This window comes from Suncus etruscus, chromosome 3 (assembly GCF_024139225.1).
Source record: "Suncus etruscus isolate mSunEtr1 chromosome 3, mSunEtr1.pri.cur, whole genome shotgun sequence".
Classification (NCBI taxonomy): domain Eukaryota; kingdom Metazoa; phylum Chordata; class Mammalia; order Eulipotyphla; family Soricidae; genus Suncus; species Suncus etruscus.
This window is the reverse complement of record NC_064850.1, coordinates 82,151,605-82,178,844: the sequence shown is the minus strand read 5'-3', so window position 1 is coordinate 82,178,844 and position 27,240 is coordinate 82,151,605. Positions and strand designations below refer to the sequence as shown.

The 27,240-nt window shown below is 38.8% G+C and overlaps 2 protein-coding genes across 4 annotated transcripts in view; both read right to left on the bottom strand.

Moving 5' to 3' along the window:
- ABHD17B (abhydrolase domain containing 17B, depalmitoylase) overlaps positions 1 to 27,240 on the bottom strand; it is a 584,428-nt gene that overhangs the window by 481,648 nt on the left and 75,540 nt on the right. The window lies entirely within an intron of this gene.
- On the bottom strand, positions 16,038 to 26,162 carry ZFAND5 (zinc finger AN1-type containing 5). 3 transcript variants are annotated; one of them, XM_049770982.1, is made up of 7 exons: positions 26,147 to 26,162; positions 25,837 to 25,920; positions 21,951 to 22,110; positions 21,439 to 21,550; positions 20,767 to 20,870; positions 18,207 to 18,332; positions 16,038 to 17,630 (listed from the first exon to the last, which is right to left on the bottom strand). In XM_049770982.1, exons 3-7 carry the CDS (start codon positions 22,099 to 22,101, stop codon positions 17,482 to 17,484), a joined length of 642 nt encoding a protein of 213 aa, XP_049626939.1. In that variant the 5' UTR covers positions 22,102 to 22,110; positions 25,837 to 25,920; positions 26,147 to 26,162; the 3' UTR covers positions 16,038 to 17,481. The 3 variants fall into 3 exon arrangements, with proteins under 3 accessions (XP_049626939.1, XP_049626940.1, XP_049626938.1); XM_049770983.1 differs by lacking the exon at positions 26,147 to 26,162 and having other exon boundaries at positions 21,951 to 22,107; positions 25,837 to 25,992; XM_049770981.1 differs by lacking the exon at positions 26,147 to 26,162 and having other exon boundaries at positions 25,837 to 25,991.

Sequence of the window (27,240 nt, the reverse complement as noted above, 5' to 3'; positions counted from 1 at the left end):
CCATTTGTTGTTCCTTTACAATGTTTTTTGTATCTCACTTATGAAAAAGAGCTTTTTAAAAAGTTATTGTGAAGGTGGTGACATTCACACATATCATTGTATAAAGCTACACTGAAATTCTACAAAACTTTAAATCAATAATAAATCAATACAAAATGTTTATTCAAAAACATTTTATAGGTATAGAAATAAAAATATATCAGTTTGAATAATTCTATGCTAATAATTTTTATGAATAAAATACATTCTACAAATAAAAACTTTAATAAGAGTGAAAAAATAATTAAGAAATTGTTAAGGGGGCTGTAGAGATTTCACATTTTAAAAAGTCATTACCTGGGACCGGAGATACAGCATAGAGGTAGGGCATTTGCCTTGCTTGCAGAAGGTTGGTGGTTCGATTCCCGGCATCCCATATGGTCCCTCAAGCCTGCCAGGAGCGATTTCTGAGTGTAGAACCAGGACTAACTACTGAACCAGGTGCGACCCAAGAACCAAAAAAAAAGTTGTATTCTAATCTAGTTCATGTTATTTTTAGTTTCACTAAGGAAAAGTCTAGTTAGCACCATTTTCATTACTTTCCATTACTCTTATTCCCCCTTCATTACTCTCAATCACTCTTTTGCCTCAAATAGGGCACACCGATAAGAACAGGTAATTTTTCCCAATGCACAATGCTTCTTATTCTTAACATTTAAACGTGGACATACCAGAAAGCACAATAGCATTAGAAAAAAATAGCACATTTCTGTATCAGAAACATATCCATTTTGCTAATAATATGTAGCATTTCTTAACCCCTGATTTCAAAGCATTTTTACTTTTAAGTCTTTTATGTCATTAGTTTAAATATGAATGCACAGACTCTCTTTGTGGGGGTGTGTAATGTATGTGTCACACTTGTTAAGAGCTTACTCCTGGCTCTCTGTTCAGGGATCACTCCTGGTGAGCTCAGGCAACCTTATGTGATGCAGGGATCAAAGCTGTGTCAGCTACATGCAAAGCTACATGCAAAGCAGAGACTTAGCTGTACTCTACGGCCCCAGCTCAGAATACACATATATTTCTGATGGTAGTGCTTACAGGATAGTATTATACATTCTTTATATCTGGTATTTTTTTGTGGATTGAGATATAGGAAAAGCTTATTAATAGATTGGCATAGTGAATTAATTTCAGAACTATAAAACTAAAATATAGATTCTGATTCTTCAAAGTCACAAGTTATGAGATGGTAGAACAATGTCTTAGACCATCCAACCAATGTTTAATACCACTATGTAATAATTTTTATGGTCTGCTTTGTCCTACCCCATTTCAAAGTACTTCTATCAGCTCTATCCCTATTCATCTCCTGCAGAATGTCCTTTCATGCCTTTTTTCTTTGATTTAACACACTGGTTGGAATCTGATTCCATCCTGAACTATTCTATTGACTATTGTTATCTTTTTTTTTTTTTTAATTCTGTGTCACACCCGACAGTGCTCAGGGACTACTCCTGGCTCTACGCTCATAAATCACTCTTGGCAGGCTCGGGGCACCATATGGGATGACGGGATTTGAACCATGGTCCTTTTGTATGCGAGGCATATGTCTTACCTCCATGCTATCTCTCTGGCCCCAACTATTGTTATCTTCAAAGTCACTGATGAACTGTATGTTTGATCCAGCAGCCCCACCTCAATATTTATTTTAACTGGAAAGCATACTTAGCCACTAAACCTGAATGGCTATCACTTCAGTTTTGGTTAATATTTGGCCCAATTTGACTCTCATGACATTCTTCTAACTTTTTGTTCATGAAGATATATTGAGATCTATGACAAACATCATTTTACACAATTTACTCTGAGTAACTCAAAAATTTGTCTTCCTATTTTTTAAGAACCATCTTTCTCTATTTGGAGAAAATAACTATGTAAGTATGTACTTGGTTCTTGAGTTGTCGTCACCTTTGTCTCAGTACAAAAATTTTGTTAAATTTGAGTAAACATGTCCAAAATTGATGGGTTTCAAAAATTGCAAATTAATAACTTAAAATTTTATTTATTTTATTTTATTATTATTACTATTTCTTTTGCAAAGGAAAGTATGTAGGAAATAGTAGCTAGGTCCTTACTGTAGGATACAATAGATGAATCCACCTGAAACAATCCATCTGCCATGTGTCATCTTTTATGTGCTTTTGTGCTATTTTTCAACTTTTCTATTAACACAAATACAAGAAAACTTACCTTTTGTGATAAGATAATCACCCTGGTCCAAGTTAATCGTTTTTCTTTGCACAACATTCCCTTTACTTTGAATGAATACTCTGTCTCCTCTCACACTGGGAAAAATAATAAATAAATAATTAAGAAACAGACAGGGGTTTCCCCAACAGAGAGTTGTTTTTTTTTTAAATCATCTATTGAATAAGGTTGGAAATAATTTGTCTTACTGTTTTGCTTTGCTTTGTTCTGTTTTGCTGTGGTGCCTTATATAAATATTTTATGATTATAAAATCACAATTACTGTTGACTGAACTGTTTACAGAATAAAACAAATGCTTCATTTAAATGTGAGCCTATAATTTTTCACCTGTATAATATTTGAAAGACTTATCTTTTTTCAAGCATATAACCCTATTTATTAATTAAAAATTAATTGCATCATTATATTTTATTTAATTTTTGTTCTCTGCAAAAATAGCAACAAATAATATGGAAAATGATTAAACTTGTTTATTGAATTATTGTGAATAGTTCTATTTTATTTTTACTGCTAGGACACATGCACAGTCATTAATTAAAATGTGTAATTCACTCACAGGCGCGTAAGATGAAATGAAGAGAGCAGTCTCACCTTGGCACTGTGTGAGGTTAGTTAGCTTAAACAGAAATGAATGTTCTCTATTTAGAAATCAGAAAGAAGCCTTTTTTCTTTTTTACCTAGTTAAAAGCTAGAAAATGTGAAGCTGCTGATTTTTCAAGAGAAAGGTCATTTACAATCCCTTCTGAGAGTTAACTTTATGACAGAATGAAAGATTATAAACCTTGACCATCTGTCACTGAAACCACCATTCTATACCCCAGTGTGAGAGCTGAGAAAAAGTAAAGGAAATTGAGAGATTCAATGTACTAGGAGCTATTTTACACTAAGTTTATTTTTCATTTGTCTCTATCAGAAGGATTCCAAGACTGAGCCATTTAACAGACTACTCACTGACAACTGATGGAAAGATTAGGGACCAAGGACTAGAAATATTTGGAAAAGGAATGTGTTGTTCCATGATGACTAGGGGAAAACGAGGGAAAAGAGAACTCTAAGTTCTGAAATGTAGACGATTAAGCTAAAAGCAAAGGAAGCTATGACAGGGAAGAACAATGGATTTCACTGCCAGTTGAGGTAGCATTCTCTGTCCATCAAAAATTGTGGGCGACTTTCTCCAGAGAAATTCAGCATAATCAGTTGTAAAATGCTTCTTACATGTTAGGAGGTCAGCTCTGAGAGGAGAGAACATTTTTTAGGGAAACAAACCATTTCATTGATTTATGTATGAATCTTCTGAAAGTTTACATAACATGTCTTGCTGTCTATAGAAATGAGACAATAAAAACAAGAAATAAGCCTTTCCATCAATAACCAGATAATTTTTACTAGAAATCTAAAATTCTTGCTTCATTTTTTTTTTTTTGACAAGGTGATTTGGGCCACACATGGAGATGTCCAGAGTTTACTCCTGCTTCTGCACTCAGGAATCACTCCTGGCAGTGGTCAAGGAACTAAATGGATTGCCTGAGACCAAACCCTGTTTGCTGCACAGAAGGCAAACACCCTATGCACTGTACTATTGCTCTGGCCCCTCTTCATTTTTAATTAAGAATTTGGTTCTCAGGCCAGAGAGCACAGCAGTAGGGTGTTCACCTTGCACATGGCTGACCCAGGATGGATGCAGGTTTGACCCCCAGCATCCCATATGGTCTCTCGAGCCTGCTAGGATAGATTTCTGAGTGCAGAGCCAGAAGTAACCCTTCAGTGCTGCTAGGAGTGCCCCCCCCAAATGAAACAAAACAACAGCAAAATTTGTTTTTCTTTCTCCATACTTTATCTAAACAGAAAATGGAGGACCCTTATCTACCACTACCCCTTTATTTTATTTTATTTTATTTTATTTAAACACCTTGATTACATACATGATTGTGTTTGGGTTTCAGTTATGTAAAGAACACCACCCATCACCAGTGCAACATTCCCATCACCAATGTCCCAAGTCTCTGCCCTCCCCTCCCGACCCCCGCCTGTACTCTAAACAGGCTCTCCATTTCCCTCATACATTCTCATTATTAGGACAGTTCAAAATGTAGTTATTTCTCTAACTACCTCATCACTCTTTGTGGTGAGCTTCCTGAGGTGAGCTGGAACTTCCAGCTCTTTTCTCTTTTGTGTCTGAAAATTATTATTGCAAGAATGTCTTTCATTTTTCTTAAAACCCATAGATGAGTGAGACCATTCTGCGTTTTTTTTCTCTCTCTGACTTATTTCACTCAGCATAATAGATTCCGTGTACATCCGTGTACATCCCCTTTTAAAAGAGAAAAATTAAAAAAAAAGAGGAAAATTCAGTCTTTATTAAGAAATGAGGATACAGATTATGATTCCTATAGTTCTATTATAATCTTTCACCAGATCATTTGTGCATTTGTGGGTATACTTTTATACACACACACACACACACACACACACACAAAATATGGTTACTTAAGAGACACAGGACACAGAATTTTATGTGTAAAAGAGTTGAGGAATTTATTGAAGCATTGAAAAAAATGTACTTTTGCTAAACAGCCTCATACTCTTAGGATTATATGTAGTGGTTGTGTTGATCTAGACATATAAAGCTTTCCATTCATTGTCACTTACAAAATTCTTGTTAAATTCATCAGAGTGAAGGTTTGACTTAGTTTTAGCTTACCTAAGTAGGCTGTTCAGATCTATTTATTATAATTGCTAACTGTAGTCATTTTGCCTAAAAATTTTACACAACTCACTAAAGTGCCTTCCCTAGTTGCCATGACTGAATATATTATGTTAAGATATAAGTTGTAAATTGTTTTACTTTACAGAATACCTGCTGCTCTTCATCAGACAAGAGGGAGAGGACTGGAAAATTTCTCCTTTTACAAATATTTTATGAATTAATAAGGTTGTTAGCTGATTTTTTTTCCTTTTGGATTGATAATGTCACTAAAAATGACCAACAACTCATTGGTGATACTGTAGAATATTGTACTAAAACACTCTTAAGTTTCCCTAATAAGTCACTGTCTTTCTTTTAAAGTATGTTCTTCTTGAAAGAGCACCAAGCATGAAACATGTCAAGTTCTCAGTTTTCTGTTTTCATAGTTGTGACTTTTTTTTTGATTGTGACTAAACAACTTGTCCTTTAGAACACTACTCAAAGGGAGAACAATGTCAAAGGTTATGCTTTACATGATCATTTCTTTTTCCTGCTCGTCAAACTATCTAATTTTAATAAATTTAATAAATAATAAATCATTGGCAATCTTTAGGAAATTAAATTTTTTGTAACATATAATGCTGTGGTACAAGAAACATTAACTTGCTTACTTTGAAGTCTGAAGAAAAGGCCACTGATATTTTAGTATGACACCTTTATGATTAAGAATACTGCTCAGGGGCTGGAGAGATAGCACAGTGGTAGGACGTTTGCCTTGGGACCAACGGTGGTTCGAATCCCAGCATCCCCGTGCATGCTAAGAAGTGATTTTTGAGCACAGAGTCAGGAGTAACCCGAGTGCCGCTGGCTGTGGCCCTCCCCCCAAAAAATTACTGCTTAAAGATGGGGCTGGAGCAATGGCACATCAGTAGAGCATTTGCCTTGTACAAGGCTGACCCAGGATGGACCACCGTTCAATCCCCTGGCATCCCACATGGTCCCACAAGCCAGGAGCAATTTCTGAGTGCATAGCCAGGAGTAATCCAAGTTTCACCAGGTGTAGCCCCAAAACAACAACAACAACAACAACAACAACAACGAATACTGCTCAAAGTTAAAAGACATAAAACAGTTCCTAGTTCTTGGAAATAAACAATGAGGGGAAGGGAAGGCAGGAAAAAGCCAGTTCTTCATGATGGCTATTTTTCTTAAGCCAAGCAAAATAGCTCTGTTGTGTTTGAGAAGAGATGTCGAACTTGACATCCATCAACTAAAATTCATTTCCTGAGGAAGAGAAATGATCAGCATATCCCTTGTTTGTGCTGGGGAAAATAATAAGAAATGGTAATATTAATAGTTACTTATAGTTACTTGCTTGTGGAATGGTCCCTTTTATTCTATTTGCTAAATGTGAGATCAAATGATTGTCAGCTTATTTCAGAAGAAACACTATAATAATGGGTTCTTAACTCCATGATTGTATCATTTATGACATTTAAACATCTCATTATTGACTTAACTTTGCTTAAGGAAACAATTTAACTAGTGATTAGAGTTCAAGAATTCTCATAATGGACTTAGTAAAATGAACTCATTGAATTAAATTGGCTCAGTTTTTGGTATGACAGGTAGAAAATAAGATTAAATTTGTCATGTTCAAGGGCTGGAGAAATAGTACAGAAGTTAACACATTGACACCAGTACATATCACTAGTGGTTCATACTGTACTTGAATTAAAATAAAATGCAGCATTGAAGTCAAGGTGTTAAGGACATGCTCGAATGCAGCCCACAATGGTTTGATCCCTGGTATCACTTAAACACTGCTAGGCTCCAATGCATCACCAGACTGCAAGGAAGGGCTGCTCAACACCTCTTCAGAGTACTTGGGAAGTCTAAAACAGAAATCATTGTTATGCTCAAATAATGATGCACTGTGATGCATTTCCCTGAGAATTTAAGAGGAAAATAAAAATAATTTAGCCCTAGTAAGGCATATAAGATCAAAAATTTTTTCGATGCTATTTAAGCGTTCAAGGAATGAGCTACAATTAGTTTGTGAATTATGCTGAAGCTCATGTGTTCCCGAGTTAAAACAGAGGACTGTGAACCCAAATGATAAGATAGACCTGCAAGTGCTCAGATCAAAGACACCAAGAGGAGAAAACTCTATAGCTTCCATTTACTTTCAGCAGTTAGTAGTTCGATTTAGTGTTGAGGAATCAATCTCAACAAGAAAGCTGCACTACTACAGCTGCCCAAAAGGCTGTCAACAGGCTACTATGCAAGTTAACACCTCAGCTGCCTTTTCCTTCATTCAGCTCATCCCCACTTCTTCCTGATGGCCCTTCCAGTTATTACATATTTCCATCTCAAGGAGCATTCAATACTAAGCTTTTGACTCTGAACCACTTCCTAACATTTGCTGTTCCCTGTTTAAGGGATCTAACCATCTTGCAAAATTTGTTTCTATTTTAAATTAGTAATTCCATCATTCTTAATCTATTTTGATGGCTGTTTTTCCTAACACAGCTATTTTGTCTTACCCAAGAGTTTTAATCCAAGATATTACAACCAGCTTTCATCTCAATATTTATAGTTCTTAACCTCTCCTGAGAGGGATGTGAATAACCCTCATAATATAATAATCAGTGAGAGCTTAGCTTTAATGTCTTTTCTATTCCTTCACAGTTTAGATTTTTATTACCTTGGCATAGAGCATTTGGATTGCAAGGGACAGAGCAGCAGATTAAAGCTGATAAAAAAAAGTGTATTAATAGTTTTCAATATCAGCATCAACTGTGCTAAATATTTAGCATACTAATTAAGACAAGAATCTTGTAAAGTTTTCTGGTTAGGTACACTCCTCTAATAACTGAGAAAACAAAGCCCATATGAAGAATATATACCAAACCAGGTTGCAGTTCATTACTGAAGTCTCATTGAATTCTTATCTCATTTTATGGCTAAGTTTTCCCTACTACATTTCTTCTTTTTTTAGAGACTAATGTGAATTAGAAGTCTTTCACAGTCATATTTCAGGCACATAATGACATGAATTAGGGCCATGCCCATCATTGGTGTTGATGTCCCTCCACCATAGTTCCCAGCATGCATCCCATAACTCCACCCTTTGCCCCCTGAACTACTAGTGTAACAGGTCCAGATTGTCTTTAGCTTGTTAATAGTTTGGGTCTCTTGATTCTATTGTTGACTTTGGCTTGGGTATTCAGAGCTGACCATTTTATATTTCCACTCAATACTACCATATCTCTTATGTGATTTTGAATTATTTTTTGATTATTGCATGTTCTGAAACCTTCTGTTGCTGAAGCTTTTGTGCCTCCACATTGTTTACTTGGTTTATAGGGAGTAATGTCCCACAGTTTAAGAAGCTGGATACTCGGGTAACTCAAGAATGACAAATAGGGGCCGGGCGGTGGCGCTGGAGGTAAGGTGCCTGCCTTGCCTGCGGTAGCCTAGGACGGACCGCAGTTCGATCCCCCGGCGTCCCATATGGTCCCCTAAGAAGCCAGGAGCAACTTCTGAGCGCATAGCCAGGAGTAACCCCTGAGCGTCACAGGGTGTGGCCCAAAAACCAAAAAAAAAAAAAAGAATGACAAATAAGGGGCCGGGCGGTGGCGCTGGAGGTAAGGTGCCTGCCTTGCCTGCGCTAGCCTAGGACGGACCGCGGTTCGATCCCCCAGCGTCCCATATGGTCCCCCAAGAAGCCAGGAGCAACTTCTGAGCGCATAGCCAGGAGTAACCCCTGAGCATCACAGGGTGTGGCCCAAAAACCAAAAAAAAAAAAAAAAGAATGACAAATAAGGGGCCGGTGAGGTGGCACTAGAGGTAAGGTGTCTGCCTTGCAAGCGCTAGTCAAGGAAGGACTGTGGTTTGATCCCCCGGCGTCCCATATGGTCCCCCCAAGGCAGGGGCAATTTCTGAGCACTTAGCCAGGAGTAACCCCTGAGCATCAAATGGGTGTGGCCCAAAAAACCAAAAAAAAAAAAAAAAAAAGAATGACAAAAATGTTGGGTTTGGGTGTGTGTGTGTGTGTGTGTGTGTGTGTGTGTTTAGGGCCAGAGAGATAGCATGGAGGCAGGGTGTTTGTCTTGTATACAGAAGGACGGTGGTTTGAATCCCGGCATCCCATGGGGTCCTCCAACTCTGCCAGGAGCAATTTCTGAGCATAGAGCCAGGAGTAACCCCTGAGCACTGCCAGGTGTGACCCAAAAACCCAACCACCCACCCCCAAAATGATTTAATTTCCAGTATGTATGTATACAGGTCTAATGTTTATATATGTATGTATATGTTTATATAGAGGCCTAACATTTAGGAAGGCTAAACAGCATTCCCAATAATTGGTTACAAAAATATTGGTTACAGAATAAACTAGGGGCCAACTATTAAAAATGAGTAAAACTCCTGCGATTTTATAAACATATCCATATGGAAATGATTGAGGAAAAATTTAAGCAGCCTTGTACTATTAGGTGGGATTTATACTAAGTGAATTCATTTCAATATGGACCAATGGATTGGGGAAATCATATAAGCACTGTTAGGGTTTCCAAGATTGATTCTAAGGTAATCCTCCTTAAATGCAAATTAGAATACCAGTTCAGGGATAAAGTTTACACTCAGATGTGGGATCATTCAGAATATGCTCTAGTCCTGCAACCAAGCAATTTCAACTTTTCTACTGTTTTAGCCTTGGGAATAGTAAGAGATGGTTTAAATTTTCTACACAGTCCTCTGACAATTCAGCCAGGGCAATGAGGTCATTTGGACTGAACAGTTTATTGCTATGTAAGATAACAACAAAAACACTCATTTTTGGCTTGCAAGCATGTGAAAAATATACCGTTTTGGTAAATCTAGTTTTTATTAGAGTAGGAGGCATTAAAATAAGCAAATAAAAGAAAGGTGTCAGGCACTATTTCTAGAAAAAAAAAAAAAAAACCAAACCAAAAACTATTGGAGCAGTGGTTTACAACACTTTTACACCTGAGGCTCAGCATGTGTCCATGTACTGGTCTGCTACCATGGCAAGACCAGTGTTTTACACTGTTGGATACTGAAAACTAATGAGCTAGAGCACTAAGCATATTTGTGACCCAATTTTCTCCATTAGTCCAAGACACAATGGCTGTTTCTACCAAGAAGTTATTACTTTTTCTATTTTCAGAGGCAGCAACTAACACTGAAGATTAAAGTATCTTCCTATAAAAGCCAGTTAGTCGTTTGAGTCATATTTCCTTTAAAATTCTACTAAAGGGGCTGGAGCTATAGCACAGCCCGTAGGGCCTTTGCCTTGCATGTGTTGACCCAGATTTGATCCCCAGCAATCCATATGTACCCCACACCTGCCAGAAGTGATTTCTGAGTGCAGAGCCAGGAGTAAACCCTGAGGGCTATCGGGTGTGACCCCCCCCCAAATAAAATCCTACTAAAGACATTGTTTCCATATCAGGGGCTCAAGGACACCACCTAAAAAAGTGTCAACTGCAAAGAGAAAGGAACTGGTATCATTTTGTCTTTATTGAATCAAAATAATTAGGTGACAAGATGTTATCCTGTACAATTCCGAATCTGGTCTCTCTAAACTTCTGAATATAATCTTTTGTGAGGGATATTGATATTCAATATATAGAGTATAATTTATACCTATTATTAAGTATAATATACTTAATTGTGCTGCACTACTTTATCAACATCTCTAGATGAAGGTCCTCATAGTTTGTATTAAGTAACCTGTAGGTTATTAGGGTTAAGCACAAACTGAAAGCTAAGATCTAATTTAAAAAAAAACACCAACAAACTAGTATTCTAGGGGCCAGAGCAATAGCACAGTGGTAGAGCATTTGCCTTGCATGCAGCTGACCCAGGACAGACTTCAGTTCAAAAGAAATCTACTCTCTCAATTCTAGGATCCACATGATCAATTTAGTAATCCAGATAATTCCTATCCATTTATCTCCCTGAAAATTGAAACCATTTAAGAATTACTTATCCTGCGTACATATGGCATATTAAGTCGCAGAGAATTAGAATGCTGGAAATCAAGTTTTCCAGCTGATTGATACAGTAGCAACATTACGCTGCTCAGGAATGGATCAAATTGGACACTGGTGATGGAACATGGGTGGGCAAGTGTGCAAGGCAAATAGCCTCTCCACTGTGCTATTGCTCTGGGCCCTCGTAGTAACTTTTAGTGACTGCATCACTAAGCTTTTGTGTGTGTGCTTTTGTGTTGGAGGGATATTCAGGGATTCAGTACTGGTGGGTCCCAGAACCAAATATGGAACCAGAGAACAATCTCAGTTCAGCTGCATGCAAACGCTTTATCTGATGTACTCTGATTATACAGGTTATTCATTTTAAATGAGCAATATTTAGCTTTACAGATCGATACAGCTGAACATGTTAACTTCTTTCAAGATCTGAAATGCTGTACATGAGTACAAAGCACCATGTTTCATTCAACCTGGGATCTTCCGTGTATGGTACAACATAGGGCAGATTTGGTTATTGGTTATTTGGTTAGCTGCAGCTATCATCTAAGGTTCTCAAAGATGTCAATTTTAAAAAAAGTCTTAGCAAGTAAAAATTACTATATTATCCTTAATCCACTTACTTTTATAAATTTTTTGGATTTTAGGTCACATCCAACAGTCCTCAGTGATTACACTTGGCTCTGCTCAAGCAAATGGAAAGAATGCTCAAGGGAGGGAAAAGTCAAACCCAGGTCAACTACATCCAAGGCAAACATCCTACCTATACTATTATTCCAATGTCCATTAATCTAATTTAGATCCTCTTTTAAAAACAAACATGTCTGGGCTGGAGAGATAGCATGGAGGTAGGGTGTTTGCCTTGCATGCAGGACAGTGGTTCGAATCCTGACATTCCATATGGTCCCCCGAGCCTGCCAGGAGCAATTTCTGAGTGCAGAGCCAGGAGTAACCCCTGAGTGTGACCCAAAAACCAACCCCCCCCCCAAACCAAACATGTCTATCATTTGAATGCTATAAAATATAAATTCACTTTCTGATATCCTAAGATTCATTTTTAAGATTAAACCTCTGTGTGCATGCAGCTTTTTGAGGGGCCACACCCCGCAGCACTCAGGGTACCTCTAGCTCTGTGCTCAGAAGTTACTCCTGGCAGGCTCAAGGGACCAGATTTGGATGGGGGGGGCGCTGGGAGGGAGATTGAACCTGAGTTGGCATTGTGCAAGGCAAACACCCTATCCGTTGTGCTATCACTCCAGTCCTAGTCTGTATGCATTTAAAACAAAACAAAAACTTGATCACTTAGCATTGGGGGGAAAAAGTGGTTATACCGTGCCTGATGTACAAGACAATCTATATTCATGCCAACCACATAAAACCTCTTAAATATAGGCATTTAAAGGACCAAGGGTGTTGCTTTAAGGAATAAACACATCATACTTTCATACCTGAAACCATAAACAACTTCCCACCCCACCATGCATATGCTACGATGCCAATACAACAAAGAAAGCTTAACATGAGGAAAAAAATTAGGTAATTTTAGAAGGCATTTAAATGTAACATGGAACTAATGTCAAAAGTACCTCAAAAATAATTTAAAAAATAACTAAACCTCCCCCATACAGTCGCTAAAAAGTACTACCATTTTTTCAGGATTTTACAATAGAAATCACTAGTGCAGGACATTAAAAGCCAACTAGTATATATTTTAGAGAAGGGTACTCAAGAAACATCATTTTAGCAAGGAAATATACCTTATTGAGGTGGACATAAAATCATAACACTGTAAAGTGCAAATTTTCTTTAAATACTTCAAAAACTTATTGAGGATCTGTAAGATGAGATATGCTAGACAAAAGGAAATCTAAATCAAACTAGCTTGTCTGACATTCTAATTCAAATGAAAGTTTTCGTTTAGGGGATGGGGAAGCAAAAGCTTATTAAGATAAACATTTTCTTTATTTTGGGTGTGAGGATTAAGCCTAATCAATTAACACTGATTAACACTATTAGCCTAATACATCAATTAACATCTGAAAATTTGTAATGGATTAAACATGCCGATCTACTTACTCTAGGCGGAATTCATCTAGCCTAGTTTCCTTTCTAACTAGCTTATTTGTCTGAGTTTTTAAAGGATTGTTTAAATAAATGCTATTGTTTTGGGAGTAAGGTTTTAACACAGAACTAAGATTTAAGAATGATTTTCTGGGTTTTGTTTTGGGGGCCACAATGGGATACTGGGTATCAAACTCAGGTTGGAGGCAAATGCCCTACCGCTGTGCTCTAGCACCTTGAGTACACTTGATTAACCAAACTGTAAAAGTCTTGGTAGCAATATCAATGTCATACACAAATTAAAATTGCGTAGTTTCAATTAAAATCACTGGGAAAATATATTCAGAATTTTTAACCAATTAGAAAATAAGCAACATCCTCTGTCAGATTGCTGTTATGTGCCACATGTGAAATAAAATTTAACACTGTAAGAACCTTTACTGAGAAATTCGTTTCATTGTAGAAAAATGCAATCTAACATATACAGCACAAAATGGCATAAAATAAAACTCTACTTTTAGAACAAAAAGACTGGAGAAAGCATGGTATTTGCTGCTTTCATATAAATCACTTGTAGTTACACATATAACACTGTGTATGTGCATTTTTTAAGGCAGATTGTACAATCAAATTAACGTTTTTGTCAAATATCAAGTTATTTTTCAGTAGCTGCTTGTTCTTCATAAAAACTTTCATGGTGTTTATGGCTATATAAATTTATTGTTAATAAACAACCAATCCAACATTATGTCCAAAATTATAAGTTAATATTTATGAGCAACAATAAACAAGAGAAACTAATTCTCTATACAACTAAAAGAATTGTTCAAGTATGATAGTACCTAGACTACGTCCTTGAAGTGGAGAGTATGAATTTTTTTCTCCATACAATTAAGTGTAATCAAGCTTGTTAATTTTCAAATAACTTCTTGTATCTCTCTAGGACATTAAGATGGTTAACAGCAAGAGACTGACTTTACAGACTTGGGAAAAATGCATTCACAAGACACATCTGATGAACTTACTCAAAATTCACAAAACTCTTCAAATTCACTAAGAAAATTTAAGAGTCAAAAATCTCACCAAAGATATAAATATCAAGTAAAAATATGAAAAGATGCTCCACAATATATCCTTCAGGATAATTGAAATACAATGAACTACAAAAGTCAAAACATTGGCAACACTAAATATTGGTAGAAATGTGTATCAACAGGACTCTCATCATGACTGACAGAAAGCAAAATAGTACCAAATCACTACACCATCTAACTAGGTTGTTTGTCCAAGAGTTGAAAATCTATGCACACAAACCCTGCATTTATAGCACATTAACTGCCTACACTGGATTAACTAAGAGGACAAACTATGACAAAGCCAGATAATAGAATATGAAGTCATAAAAAAGAGATAAAAAGAACTACAACTTATTTCAACTCTATATTTAGAAAGACAAAATTATAAATATGGGCAAACTCAGGGCCGAATAAATATTTTAAGATGGATCCACGGCATACTTTGTCCAAACCCTAGTATATACATTCAACAAATGGGTCAGATTGCAAAATTATGGACTTTTGAGTTTGATATCAATACAGGTTGATTCCCTAATTTTAATAGATTAATTTTTGAGGAAGTTAACAGGGTAGACAAGTTATGTGAATGGATGATATAGAAAATCCTTATTCTTCCTCATGTGATAAACTACTAAAAAAAATTTTAAGTTTTCAAGGGACTGGAGGGATAGCATGGAGGCAGGGCATTTGCCTTGCATGCAGGACAGTGGTTTGAATCCCAGAATCCCATATGGTACCCCGAGCCTGCCAGGAGCTGTTTCTGAGCTTAGAGTCAGGAGTAACCCCTGAGTGCTGCCAGGTGTGACCCAAAAACAGAAAGATTTAAGTTTTCAAAAAATGTAAAAGGGAATTACTGCGTCAGGCACTGTTAAATACCTTTAGATAAAGACTGGTTCAAGTTTATGTTCCCAACAATGACAAATGATTCAAGTTTTCTTTCTTTGTAAATTGATCAAAACCAACTCAGTCAAATCTAAGTTCCAGTGAATAAAGAGGAATGCCAGATAATGAGTGCAAGCTTTCAAGGAGTATACTAGAAAGATTTGTAGGGGTGTGTGTGCATGCAAAGATTATTCTACACAAAATAAATAAATGCCTAAAATCTGTGTACAATCCAAAGTTATAGAAGATTTACAGTCTTGAGAATCATCCAGGTTTATATGCAAGTTTAAGGTACGGTAGTCTTATCTATCCTTACATATTAATGTCCAAGTCAATTCTAACTTCTGCAACATAAAGAAAATATTACCCACAATCTCATGCTTATTATTCAAAGATAGTTACAAATGAAGTTGAAAGCTGTATTATCTTACCTCCCGAGGTCTTATTACACATATACTTTTAATTTCAAAACTCTAGTATTTAAAATATGCCATAACTATGCTCGGTAAGTAGCACTGAGAGAAGAAATTTCAGAGCTCTATGTATAAACAGTTTTCCCACCTAAAAGCAAAAGAAACTACATCCAAAAAACTGACAATTGAGAAGTCATGGTTACACTTGGCTTCAGTTACCTCAGTCTGTATCACAAGTCCTTACTATCTAGTATGACATATGCACAAAGTCTATTTTCCAGTTCATTAGAACCAAAACCTGAACAAAAGCAAAATCATGACTGTTGTTGTAGAGACAATGTTATACCTAAATTGTCAGCCTTTAAAAAATTGAGACAGGCTTTAATTGTTCAAATTTCATTTTAAGTTCAGATTTTGAGCCTAGTAGTGCTATTAATCTCACAAATAAATTGCCTGTTACATACACTTGAAAATGTTTAAAACTCATCTTATGACTCACTTGAATACCTCAAGTACAGGAATGCATTGAAAAAATTGTAATATAGCCATGCATAAACTACATAAGCAACTAAAAAGCTGATTTGAACATTTTCAATTATTCCCTCTTAACACTAACCATGGCTTAAAAACCCAATGAACAAGTAGTTTCCCTCTGTACATGGCTTTTATTATTTACATAATACAATATAGCATCAATGCTGAATAGCATGATTATGTGCAATACATAAATATGAACTATCTGTACACATCTGGAGATCTAGCTCAGAACTAAGGTACACAAACTTGAAACTGAATGTTTTAATCAAAATAAAAACTAGGACTGAACACCGCAAGAAATCAGAAGTAGTGCCTTGTGTACATACTTAACTATTTACAAATGAAAACAGGCATTACCACGAAACTAACTACACTCATTTATATAAAAAAAAAACACAAGTTTCATACATCACAAAATAAAAAAAACCTTCCATTATAACACAGAAGTGATATTACCAGACAAGCATCAGTGAAATATACTGCCTCTTCTAGTTGTTATTGTACAATGCTGTAGATAATGCAGCCCATGCAATACACCCAAGAACACTATAGTCCTACACCCAAGTACAATTAATATGGTAAAAGCAGCCTTCTGCAAGTGGTGTTGGATACCACTAAAAAGTCTACTGCAGCCATGTTGGTTATGATTTTTCCATGCAGAAGGATACAGTTACATTAAGAACTGAAGTCTGTAAAAAGCTTTAAACATTCTTTCTTGGACCAAAACATTCAACAAAAGCACATGAAAAATTAACTGTTCAGATACCTTTGCAACTTAAATTCAGATGCATGTTATTCAATAGAGCTGCTGAATGTTAAAAACCAAAGTTTTAATTTCTTCTTGTCAAATTAATCCTAGTGCAGTCTGTGCTACATTTTAGCAGTGAGAGTAATGCAGAATCTTCTGGTGCAGGCCAGCACAATAAGCTTCAAAATTTCAAGACCCTGTTGACTTGATGGTTACTCTTAGAACAAGTTGCGATGTTTACCTTTCAAAGAAATTTGACCAATTAACCAGGTTTACATATGGCAACAAATACTGGTTTCATGAAAGTCTGATCCTCTGTACAGCCTTCTTCCTGCTTCCAAAGATTGTGGAAATAAACAGGGTGAAGTTTAACTATGGTAGAAGTAGACTGCCAGTCCTTTTCTGGTGTACCATTAAAAAAAAAATACAGGCACATAACACTAGCCAAAGATTATACCTCAGTTACATTCCCAAAAGGCAGGTACACTGCAAACATGCAGATTTCATGTGTTTGGCACATGGGAACTAAATTTTGTCCCTAGTATCCATGTATTTCAATTCGCTGTGCAGATTTTCATCCAATTTTATTCAGGGGAGGGCATATACATTTTGTAGGGCTGTATCTATCCAATTCTGCCTGTAACAAACACCCAAACATCCTAAAGTATCAATTATAAGACAGACAAGTGTAAAGTAAAACTCTGGAGAACATCAAAGGAAAATGGCCATGCATCTGCTCTTTAATGTTTTCCTACGATATATTAAAATAAAAACAAAAGTTTCAGTCTCTTCACAAGTAGTTATTTATATTCTCTGGATTTTTTCAGCCACAACAACTGGATTCTCTTTTCTGATTTTTGCTGCAGCTTCTGCTTTGTAATCATATGGACAGTTGTGCTTGTCAGAATAACGGTGAAGTCCACAAAACAAATTTCCACATCGGCAGTCAAACCCTATACATACAAGAGAAAGGAGTTACTTGGGAACTTGCAGTGATTAAAAAAAAAAGTAATCTTATCATATAATTAGATTTAATTTTAATACAATAGATAGCCTGTTACTTTAAACTGAGCAAGAACTGTACTTGCTCTCCATTAACTTTTGTAGATTAGATTGGATGGAAATTACAAAGATTCTGGAATCAGGATAATTTAAATTCAGATTCTAGTCCAGCCATGTTAATTTTGTAAATAAGTATCTATAGAGCATTTTGTCCCTGGCTTAAAATAAGCATCCTGCAGTTTATTTTTATTCAAAGGAAACAAAATACTGAGAGATTCTTACCTAACAAAATGATAAAGTAATTCAGATACCCTGAAGTTAAAGTTATAGTTAAAGTTATAATTAAACAAAAATAAAATTCAACTTTTCCTTACATCCTTCCAGGGTATACTAGGTATAATAGTATACCATGGAGGTTTTCATATAAGTCAAATAGATGTCCTATGTGTAAGATCAACTTAGTGATTTAGTAGGGTTTATATTCAATACCAGCAGTAAACACACATTGTCTTTTTAGTTTGGAATACCTGTAAGGCCAACTTTCTTTCTACACATGAAACATCTGTTCTTCTTTGGTTTGGGCAACTCCGGAGCTTTTTCTTCACTTTGAGAAGTACTGGGCTGAGAAACTGATGGACTGGGCTGAGTCACAACTTGAAAATGAGGATTAAAAAAAATGTTAATTGTTCACTGGCTGATAATCATCTTAGTCAAAATATTTGAGAAATACTAAGATTTACTATAGGCTTTCCCTGAAAGCCTTTGCACCCCAGGATAACTCCTGGAGGGATGGGGGGATCAAATGAGATGCTGGAGATTGAATCCAGGTTGGCCATGTGCAAGGTAAGTGCCCAACCCACAGTACTCTATCTCCAGTTCTCATATAGCTTTTTAAAAAGACTTAATTTTAGATACTTGAGGAATGCTCTACTTTGTAAAAAAAAAAAAAAAAAATTCCTATTTCTCTAAGAAAAAAGAAATTTTAAAATTGTATATATATTATCAATCTAAGGGCCTCATACACATGAAACAGCACAATCACTAGGAGTTATCCACATCATTTCTAAGTTTTGGCTTTATTAAGACATCTATGTCAATACAAAGATTTAAAAATTGCCTATTCTTTATTAAAAGTTCATAGATTACTATTCACAACACCAAATTTTACTTAAATTCAACTATATTGGGGCTAAAGATATAGTATAGTGGGTAGTACTTTTGCCTGGCACACAGCCGACTCTGGTTTGATCCCCAGCATCCCATATGGTCCCCTCCCAAGCCAGCAACTCTGATGTGGCCCAAACAAAGGATTCAGCTATCCAAAAAACAAGATTTAATAATAACCAAAATCTCTAGAATTAATGTATAAAGTATTAAAATAATTATCTATAGAAATATGCAAGCACTACTGTTATCAATATATAATTCAAACTAGAGAGCAGGCCAACTGACTAAAAAATTCTTCCGAAATATAGTAATTACTTCCATATAGCCAGTGAGATTAACAGTTTTATATTAGATCATTAAAACTAAAAATAACCTATCTACTATGTATGCCTGATTACTATATATACAATGTTTATAACAGCACATGAATAACTTATAGAATAATTTGGGGGTGCGGTGATTAATCCTTTCCTTGAAGGTATCTGAAAACTAAATAGAGGTTTCAGGGGTGTGGAGATTAAAGAAAACCAAAAAACAAAAATGACATAGCAGAAAACCACGTAGAAAGCCTTCTGAAAATAATGCAAAACCTAGTTACAATTCTTTTTTTTTTTTTTTTTTTTTGGTTTTTGGGCCACACCCAGCGTTGCTCAGGGATTACTCCTGGCTGTCTGCTCAGAAATAGCTCCTGGCAGGCACGGGGGACCATATGGGACACTGGAACTCGAACCAACCACCTTTGGTCCTGGATTGGCTGTTTGCAAGGCAAAGGCAAAGGCAAATGCCTCTCCAGACCCCGCCTAATTACAATTATAATCTAAGTGATTTTATGTTATCAAAAACAAAAGGCTGCACATTAATTTGGTCACCTTCCTCTTAAGGACAGTATTTTTTAAACTATGAATCTGAAAGACATTTAATTAACCCTACTTAATAAACTATATAGTTCACATAAGCTCAGTAATGTAGGTAGACCTCCAAGCAGACCAAATATTCATTGATATTACTATATCCTGTAGAGTTTTATATTATCAACACTGTACCAAGAAGTAAATAATCAAATGAAGTAGGTGCACTACAATGTAAGTAGATACTAATTTTAGGCTCTAGCACAGATAACTTAAATAAGTTGCTCTTTTGGCGACTTAAGAGCACTTCTGAGAGTGCTATATATTTGCTCCAACTCAGTCACCAACAATTGAAAACTAAATGCCTACCTAACCTTTTAAAGTTTTTCCCCAATCATACATCCAGCAGTGTTCAAGGTTCCTTACTCTGCTCAAGATGCCACTCTGAATATCAGGGATTGAACCCAGGTCACACCAGGTCCAAGGCTTTAGACTCACAAGAATTCTATACTTCAACAACTTTCTTCCAGTGCTCAAATATTCTGCTTGAGTATTTTTTAAAATACTGACATCAGAACCAAATCAGTTACTGCTTTTGGCACTCAAGTTTTTCTTCATGGCGTTAAATTTAATCTACATAACTTGTACTGTTAGGAGCAATGCTCTCAAATAATTTTTAAAAATCCTTTAAAATACAATAGCATAATTATTCATAAAAGCTTGTTTCAATTTAACTTATGTTGCTTTACATATATATAGGTTTTGGGGGCACACCTGGTGATGCTCAAGTCTTACTCCTGGCTATGTGCTCAGAAATTGCTCCTGGGTTGGGGGACCATGAGACGCAGGGGGGATCGAATCGCAATCTGTCCTAGGTTAGCCGCATGCAAGGCAAACGCCCTACCCACTGTGCTACCGCTCAGTCCCCAGATATTGATTCTTGATCTGTCATTTTATTTCTTGCTTCTCTTCTTAGGTAATTACTTTTTTCATAGGAAAAAGGAATTCCCCCAAACCATCCCTTTCCAATGCTACTGATCATAGAACTTTGTAGTAAAGAAAAAAAGCATACCTGGCTCTGACACCTCTGTTTTTGGGGCAGTTATTTTGTCCTCTCTTGAAATGCTCATTTCTGTCATTTGCTGAGTTACAGGCAGGGCAGCCACAGGCACATTTCTATTTCAGTTCAAGCAAACATTTAAAAATTATCTAACAGTCCTTCCTCAGGTGATAAAATTGTAAACTCAACTTTGTATATTGTTTCTAACACAATGTAATTACATAAAATTAAAATTTCAAAAAAAATACTGAATGTTAAGTATCAATGCATAAGACCAAAGAAAGCATTTTACTATAGTTCATCAAGTCAAGGATGCATATTTGTTAAAGTAATCATGTTATACTACAGGCTTAGGAGTTGTGCCTGTAACTTAAAAGGAAAAGGAGCAGGCCAAAAATGTCTCCTGTAGCCATTACAATGTAATCCATGGAGTTGTAATCTCAAAATATCAATTATAAGGAATTAAAAATCACAGCATTCTTAAGGGTGTGATGGACATTATATAAAACATCTTTACACAAGATCGTAATTAAATACTAGAATTCCTGATTGAAAAACCCAGCAAAGTAAAGGGATACATTAACACCCCTATCTATACTATCCTTAATATCCAGAATTATAATGGTATAGGACAGTACTAGTATCTTTATCTTGCATGTAAAATTCTAAAATGTTTAATTTTACCTTGATTTTTCAGATGTGCTGCCAGCAGCACCTTCACAGTTGTTTAAACTAGCATCTGCTCTCTGTACAGATGCAGAATCTGAGGTAGGACTGTTGGAACCACTTGCTGTCCCTATTTAAAAAAAAAATAAGACACTTATAAGAAACAAAGAAATACTACAAAAACCTGCAATGTTAAGACTACTAGTAAGTAACAAATACTTGCATTTAATTACTTTAGTGATTAAAACTTTCACTGTGCTGTTGAATCCTACACTTGAGTATCCAAACAAAAATACACACCAAAAGTCATGTCATATCCAGAGAATACAAGAAATAAAATCTCAAAAAAAAAAAAAGAAAAAAAGAAAAAAGGGGTAGACGGTGCTTGTAGACTGTTACTCATTCCTGATGTAATCAAGCCATAATAGTTGGATTAATTTCAAGCTTCTATTAGGTCTTCTCTCCTTGGGCTTTCAGCATTCTCCAATTATCAAACAGTTCTTCAAATGGGTTTTTCCTTGCAAACTTACCCATTGGACTCATTCTGCCACTATTCTGCTGCCTCTGAAGATGTTCTTTGTAGCACACAGAACACATCCCATTTGTCCTAGGATTCCCATAAAAGCCACATCCTGTACTACACAGCATGGGCCCGGGGGTCTGGTTAGTCTCCTGAGCCATATTTTTCTGCTAAAAACGAAACAAACAAAATTTTAGAAAAGTAGCATTATTACCAAAATCAAATCATTTAAAGTTATTTCAAGTGTTCAACAGTGCACCTTTACTTCACAAAGGCCAAGAAAATTATGATTTGTTGCCTTTGTAAAACGAAGAATGTAAAAGAACTGTGGTTTAGCTTTATAAAGGAACTATGACTTACCATTCTTTAGGACAGAAAGGTCCCTATTGTTAAATATTAAAATGTATTCTCCCTTTGCCACTCTTAGTTCGTTAAAGGTCACTGGAAAACATCAGACTATTTAAATCATTGTAGGCAACTGATATTTCAAAGGCACTCTCTGTGTCGGGGGCACTACAAGAGCAGTCTCCTCCCCACAAAAAAATGATGCTTTAAATTTATTGGTTGGAGACATTAATTGAAAATAGAAAATGTACATCAGTAAGTTCCACTCTGCTTATCTACTAATAGTGATTGTTTTAAAATTGGCCATATGTTGGCTGTAACTTATAGCTTTCTTAAAAACAGGGAACTTACTTGGGCCCCTCAGAAATACACTTCTATAGACCATCTGTACTTAACTATAAAGAGCATCTTAAAAAAAAATTAGTGATAACTCCTTACTAAGAAATCCCTTTCATGTTCTACAATAATGTATGAAATAGAGTTCTTTAATACCTGACCCTAGACACTGGCTATGTATAAATGATCAACCAGGTATGAGCCAAAGGAGATCTTGTTTTAAAACTTTACCAAGTGCTCTTCCTCCTCCTAGCAGAGCAGGAAAACTTTTCCAAGCTCTATTCTAACAAGGTAGAGCAATACAAAAACAGTCTTAAGTATTGGTTAATATTTAAAGCTAGGTTACAATAAAGAACTGTATACAGAAGCATGACCTTGTGAAATCCTGACGTCTGCTAAAATTAACACAAATATAGTAACACATTGCTAAATTTAGTAAATTCTACTTTAGCTAGGTTTAAAAAAAAACAACTGATGAATAGTTTCTATGTTACCTGTATATTTATAAAAATTTATTTGGAAGTATTTTTTCAAAGAAAACTCCCGAGTTATAATTTGTGGTCACTCACATAAAGTATCTTTTGTTCTTCAGCAGAGATTAATTAGGATTTACAAAATTATTTATATTAGAAGTGAAAAATATTGCTAATTTGTTCCTCTAAAATTTCACATGGTTCCCCCCAAATGTCACATCTTTATTTATTAAAACATTTTAGAACTTTATCAAAATTATAGAAGGTCTGATTTTGATGAGAGAAATGACAATTCAATTATTCCTTCAAATGTTTAAAAAGTACCATGTTTCCTTTTGTTAGCCACTACTTCAAGCCAATCAATCTAGATTGCTGATGCTGAACCAGGACAACAAACTGTACTTCGAACAATAGTGCTAATTTAGCAGACACTGTCCCTTTAAATACTAAGTGGAATTTAGCTGACTCATTTTGAAGCAGGGAAGTGTAAACATTTCAACATCACTTATGAAGCTTATTAATAAACACTTTCAGCAGGTTTTTTAAAACATTTTGAGTACAGTGAATGTGTAAAAGTGCCTTAAGTAATGCAATGAATTTATTTACAAGCCCACCAAGAGCATGTGAATCTTGGCGCTACGCAAAGTTAAGACTTTCACGAAACCACCACTATTATGAATAGTTTACACTTTCTACACAAACTTCAGGGTGTCTTGAAGTTGAACTTGACCCGCACTATTAATTAACCCAATTCTTTCATAGAATGAAACAGAAGAGTTCTCCTCCAAATACTTCAACATTTCTATTCGGAAACCGGTATCTCTTTGGGAAACGCTGATCAAACAGGGGCTTCTCCGTCTCCCATCTTGTCGATTATTCCCCACCACCACTACCCACACCACCCAAGCCAACTCTTAAATGCCATCACATGTGCACAGCTTGCCTTAATATTTCTCAGAAGCTTAGATCACATGGGTGGGCGCTTCAGCCTGTCACAAGGCTGCAATGTGACAGGCTGAGCTGGATGGAGGCTCTCACATAAAGCCTAGTCAACAGGGGCCTCTGAAATCAGCTTCTATTTATATCTCAGAGCCTGCCAACTCCTACACAACCTCAAGAACTGAGGATGCAGCTTTTAGATACCTAACATAATAAAACAAAAGGATGCCATTAGGCCTGCCAAGGGCTTTGGGGGAGGGGGCGCGTTAATTTTTTTCCTAATATGGAAAGGGCTAGAGAAAGAACAATTTCAAATTTAATCTAAAAAATTCAATATAGTCACTCAAGAAGCCCAGATGGTCTGAGTTGTTTATAAAAACCAGGCACAGCTGAGAGAACCTTAAGACTGCAAAGATGTGTCACGTTTAATGCAAAAGGGGGTGAGGGGCAAGTAAAGGGCCAGTTGCCACATCTGCAAAAAACAAATAACCCCCCACTCCAAAGCAACGACAGCCTCGTTATTTAGTTCCCGACAAGTTGTTAGAAACTTGGTATTTAACTATCCACTGGATTAGGTATAGCTAAATGTATTTTCTGTGGCTTTCTCTAAATGTGTATCTTAACTAACCCCCACCAATCCTGGGCATATAAATGCAAAAACATTAGCCTAGCCTCAAATATTCATATCCCACCCCACAAAATGCTTTGTCCTCGACGGTTCCAGTTCCACCGGGTAAATGACAGGATGACTGCTCACTCGCCCACCGGGAGACTAGAGTTGCAGTCTCTAATCTACCAACTAAGCCAGTGGGGGTGACCTTGGACAAGTCCTTCCTCTCCAGCTCTCGGTTCACTCTGGGCCAAATAGAACTTGCAGAGTTTAGAGAGTTTAAAGGCTTAGTATCAGGCCTGGGGTGAGAAGAGGGGGGTGGGCAAGGATCCAAAAAAAAAAAAAAAAATGGCTCGGCTTCAGGAGACCGTTTTAGAGAAAGAAAAAAAAAAAAAAAAACCCTTTCAGGACCAAATCGCGATACTGCCACCGATCCCGGCCTGAAAAGTCCACTTAACAAGGATCTATTTAAAAATGGGAAAAAAAAAAGAAAAGAAAAGAAAAAAAAACCCTCGCCGATTCTCCGCTTCGGCTTGGGGAGTGGGGCGCCCTGACCTACATACTATAGACTACTCGGACTCCGGCCACTCTTGACCCCGGGGGTGTCTTCATTGAGAGAGCCCGGGCCCTTCCTCCCTCCCCCCAGCTCCCCAAACGCAGCCCCCGAGGCGGGGGTGCGTGGCAAGCCGGCAGAGTCGAGAGGAGGCGAGGCGAGGCGAGGCGAGGCGAGCGGGTCAGCTCCCCCGGCGGCAGAAGCGCAGGAGGAAACAAAGAGAAAGAAGGCGAAGCGGCCTTCCTCCCTCCGCCCGGGGCCCGAGCGAGGCTCCACGTCCCGCACGGCACGCGCAGGCCTCGCTCGCTCGGGAACAGCCGCGCCGGGCAAAAGCACTGAGTCATGCCGAGCGGCGACCGGCTCGGGCCGGTCCCCGGCAGTCTCGCCCCGCCGCCGTTGCTCGCCGTCCCGTCGCCGCGGCGCGGCGTGGCGTGGAGTCGAGTCGAGTCGAGTCGCGTCGCGTCGCGTCGCGTCGGCGCGGGCGGGGGGTGCGGTGGCGGCCCCGCCGCCTCTTTGTCTCGCGCGGCGCCGCCCGCCCCCGGCACCCACGCCCCGGGCCGCCCAGGGAGGCCGCACGCCGGGCATTGTTCCCGGGCCGGGCCGAGTCAAGTCGGGGCCGCCGGCTCCCCCGCTCACTCACCCAGCGGGGGCAGGAGCGCAGGAAGCCGCCTCGCTCACTCGCTCACGCGCGACCAGGCCGAAGCCTGCGGGCACCGTCGAGGCGCCGCCGCCGCCGCCGGCTCCCTCCTTTGTTCCTGAACGGCGGCCCGGGAAGCGGGAGGCGAAGGCGGAGGCGAGCGCGAGCGGGCGGGGGCCGGAGAAGGCGGAGGGAAGCCCCAGGCCGCGGCGCCGGCGGCTCCAACGCAGCTCGCGCCGTTCGCTCGCTCGCTCCCCCGTCGTCGCCACCACACGCCTCCAGCGACGCCGAGCGGTCCCCGGCCCCGATGGCGGCGGATGCGAAAGGGGAGCGCGCCGCCGCCGCCGCCCAGGCTGCCCCCGCTGCGAAGCTCGCTCGGAGGCGTCGCTCACCGCCGGGAAGGCGACGCGCCGCGGCTCCCGGAAGCGAGGGCGCCCCGGCACGCAGCCGCTCGTAGCACCGCCGTCCGGCCGACTGACGCGACGCGCGCGCTCGGCCCCAGCGCGCTCGGGCCGGGAGGGACTCGAGGGGGCGGCGCCTGGGCGTCAGCACCCACGCGACGGCGGAGGCCCGCGGCGTCGTGACGTCCCGTGCGCGACGTGGGGGGTAACGTCATGGCGTCGCGTGCGCGACGTGCCTCGGCTGGGCGGGGCCGAGTCGCGGACGAACGGACGGGCTGGCGTTCCGGGCTCGCGCTGGGGCTGGAGCGCCGCGAGCCCAGTGCGAGTTTTTCTATTTCTGACTTGTTTGTCCGCCCGCCCGCCCGCCCTCCGCCTCCCTTTTTCCGCCCTAGAGTCTCGCGTTGTGGCCTTGCCGTTCTCACGCTTTTGTCTCCTACCCTGAGCGGGCATTTCCTTCTCTTTTTTGCCCTTGAGTGGCAGCCACTGCCGCCGCCTCCTCCCTCCTCAACTCCCGGGCCTGCCTGGAATTCGCTCGGGCGAGGAAGAGAAAAAAATCTCTGCTGCTAACCTGGTCTGGGGCTACGCTCGAAGCCTCCGGCCGGTTCCTTCCTGGCCCTCCCTTTTTGGGGCTCGAGTCTGACCGCTCGGAGCCTTTGGCTCCACGCCGATGAACGCGGGCGGCTATCGGGAACCCTGGTTCCCGACCACGCCGCCAGTGCAGGCGCCGGTCCGTAAAATCCCTGGAAATAGCCTCTTCCCGCAGAGTCGTGAGCCGGGAAAGCACCTAATGTTAACTTCTTTTACAAATGACTCAGAGGCCAAAGGGGAGCAAATTGCTGGAGGGAGTTGAGGTGCAGGCCCCTCTGATTGTGTTAGCTCAAGCTCCAGACTCCTCCAAACAGCCCTGTGTCACTTCCAAGTGCCTTGGTTGGACTCTAAAATAAATAAATTCATAAACGAGGACCAGACTTGGGAAGTCGTTTAGGGGTTGGTAGAGGGGTGGTCA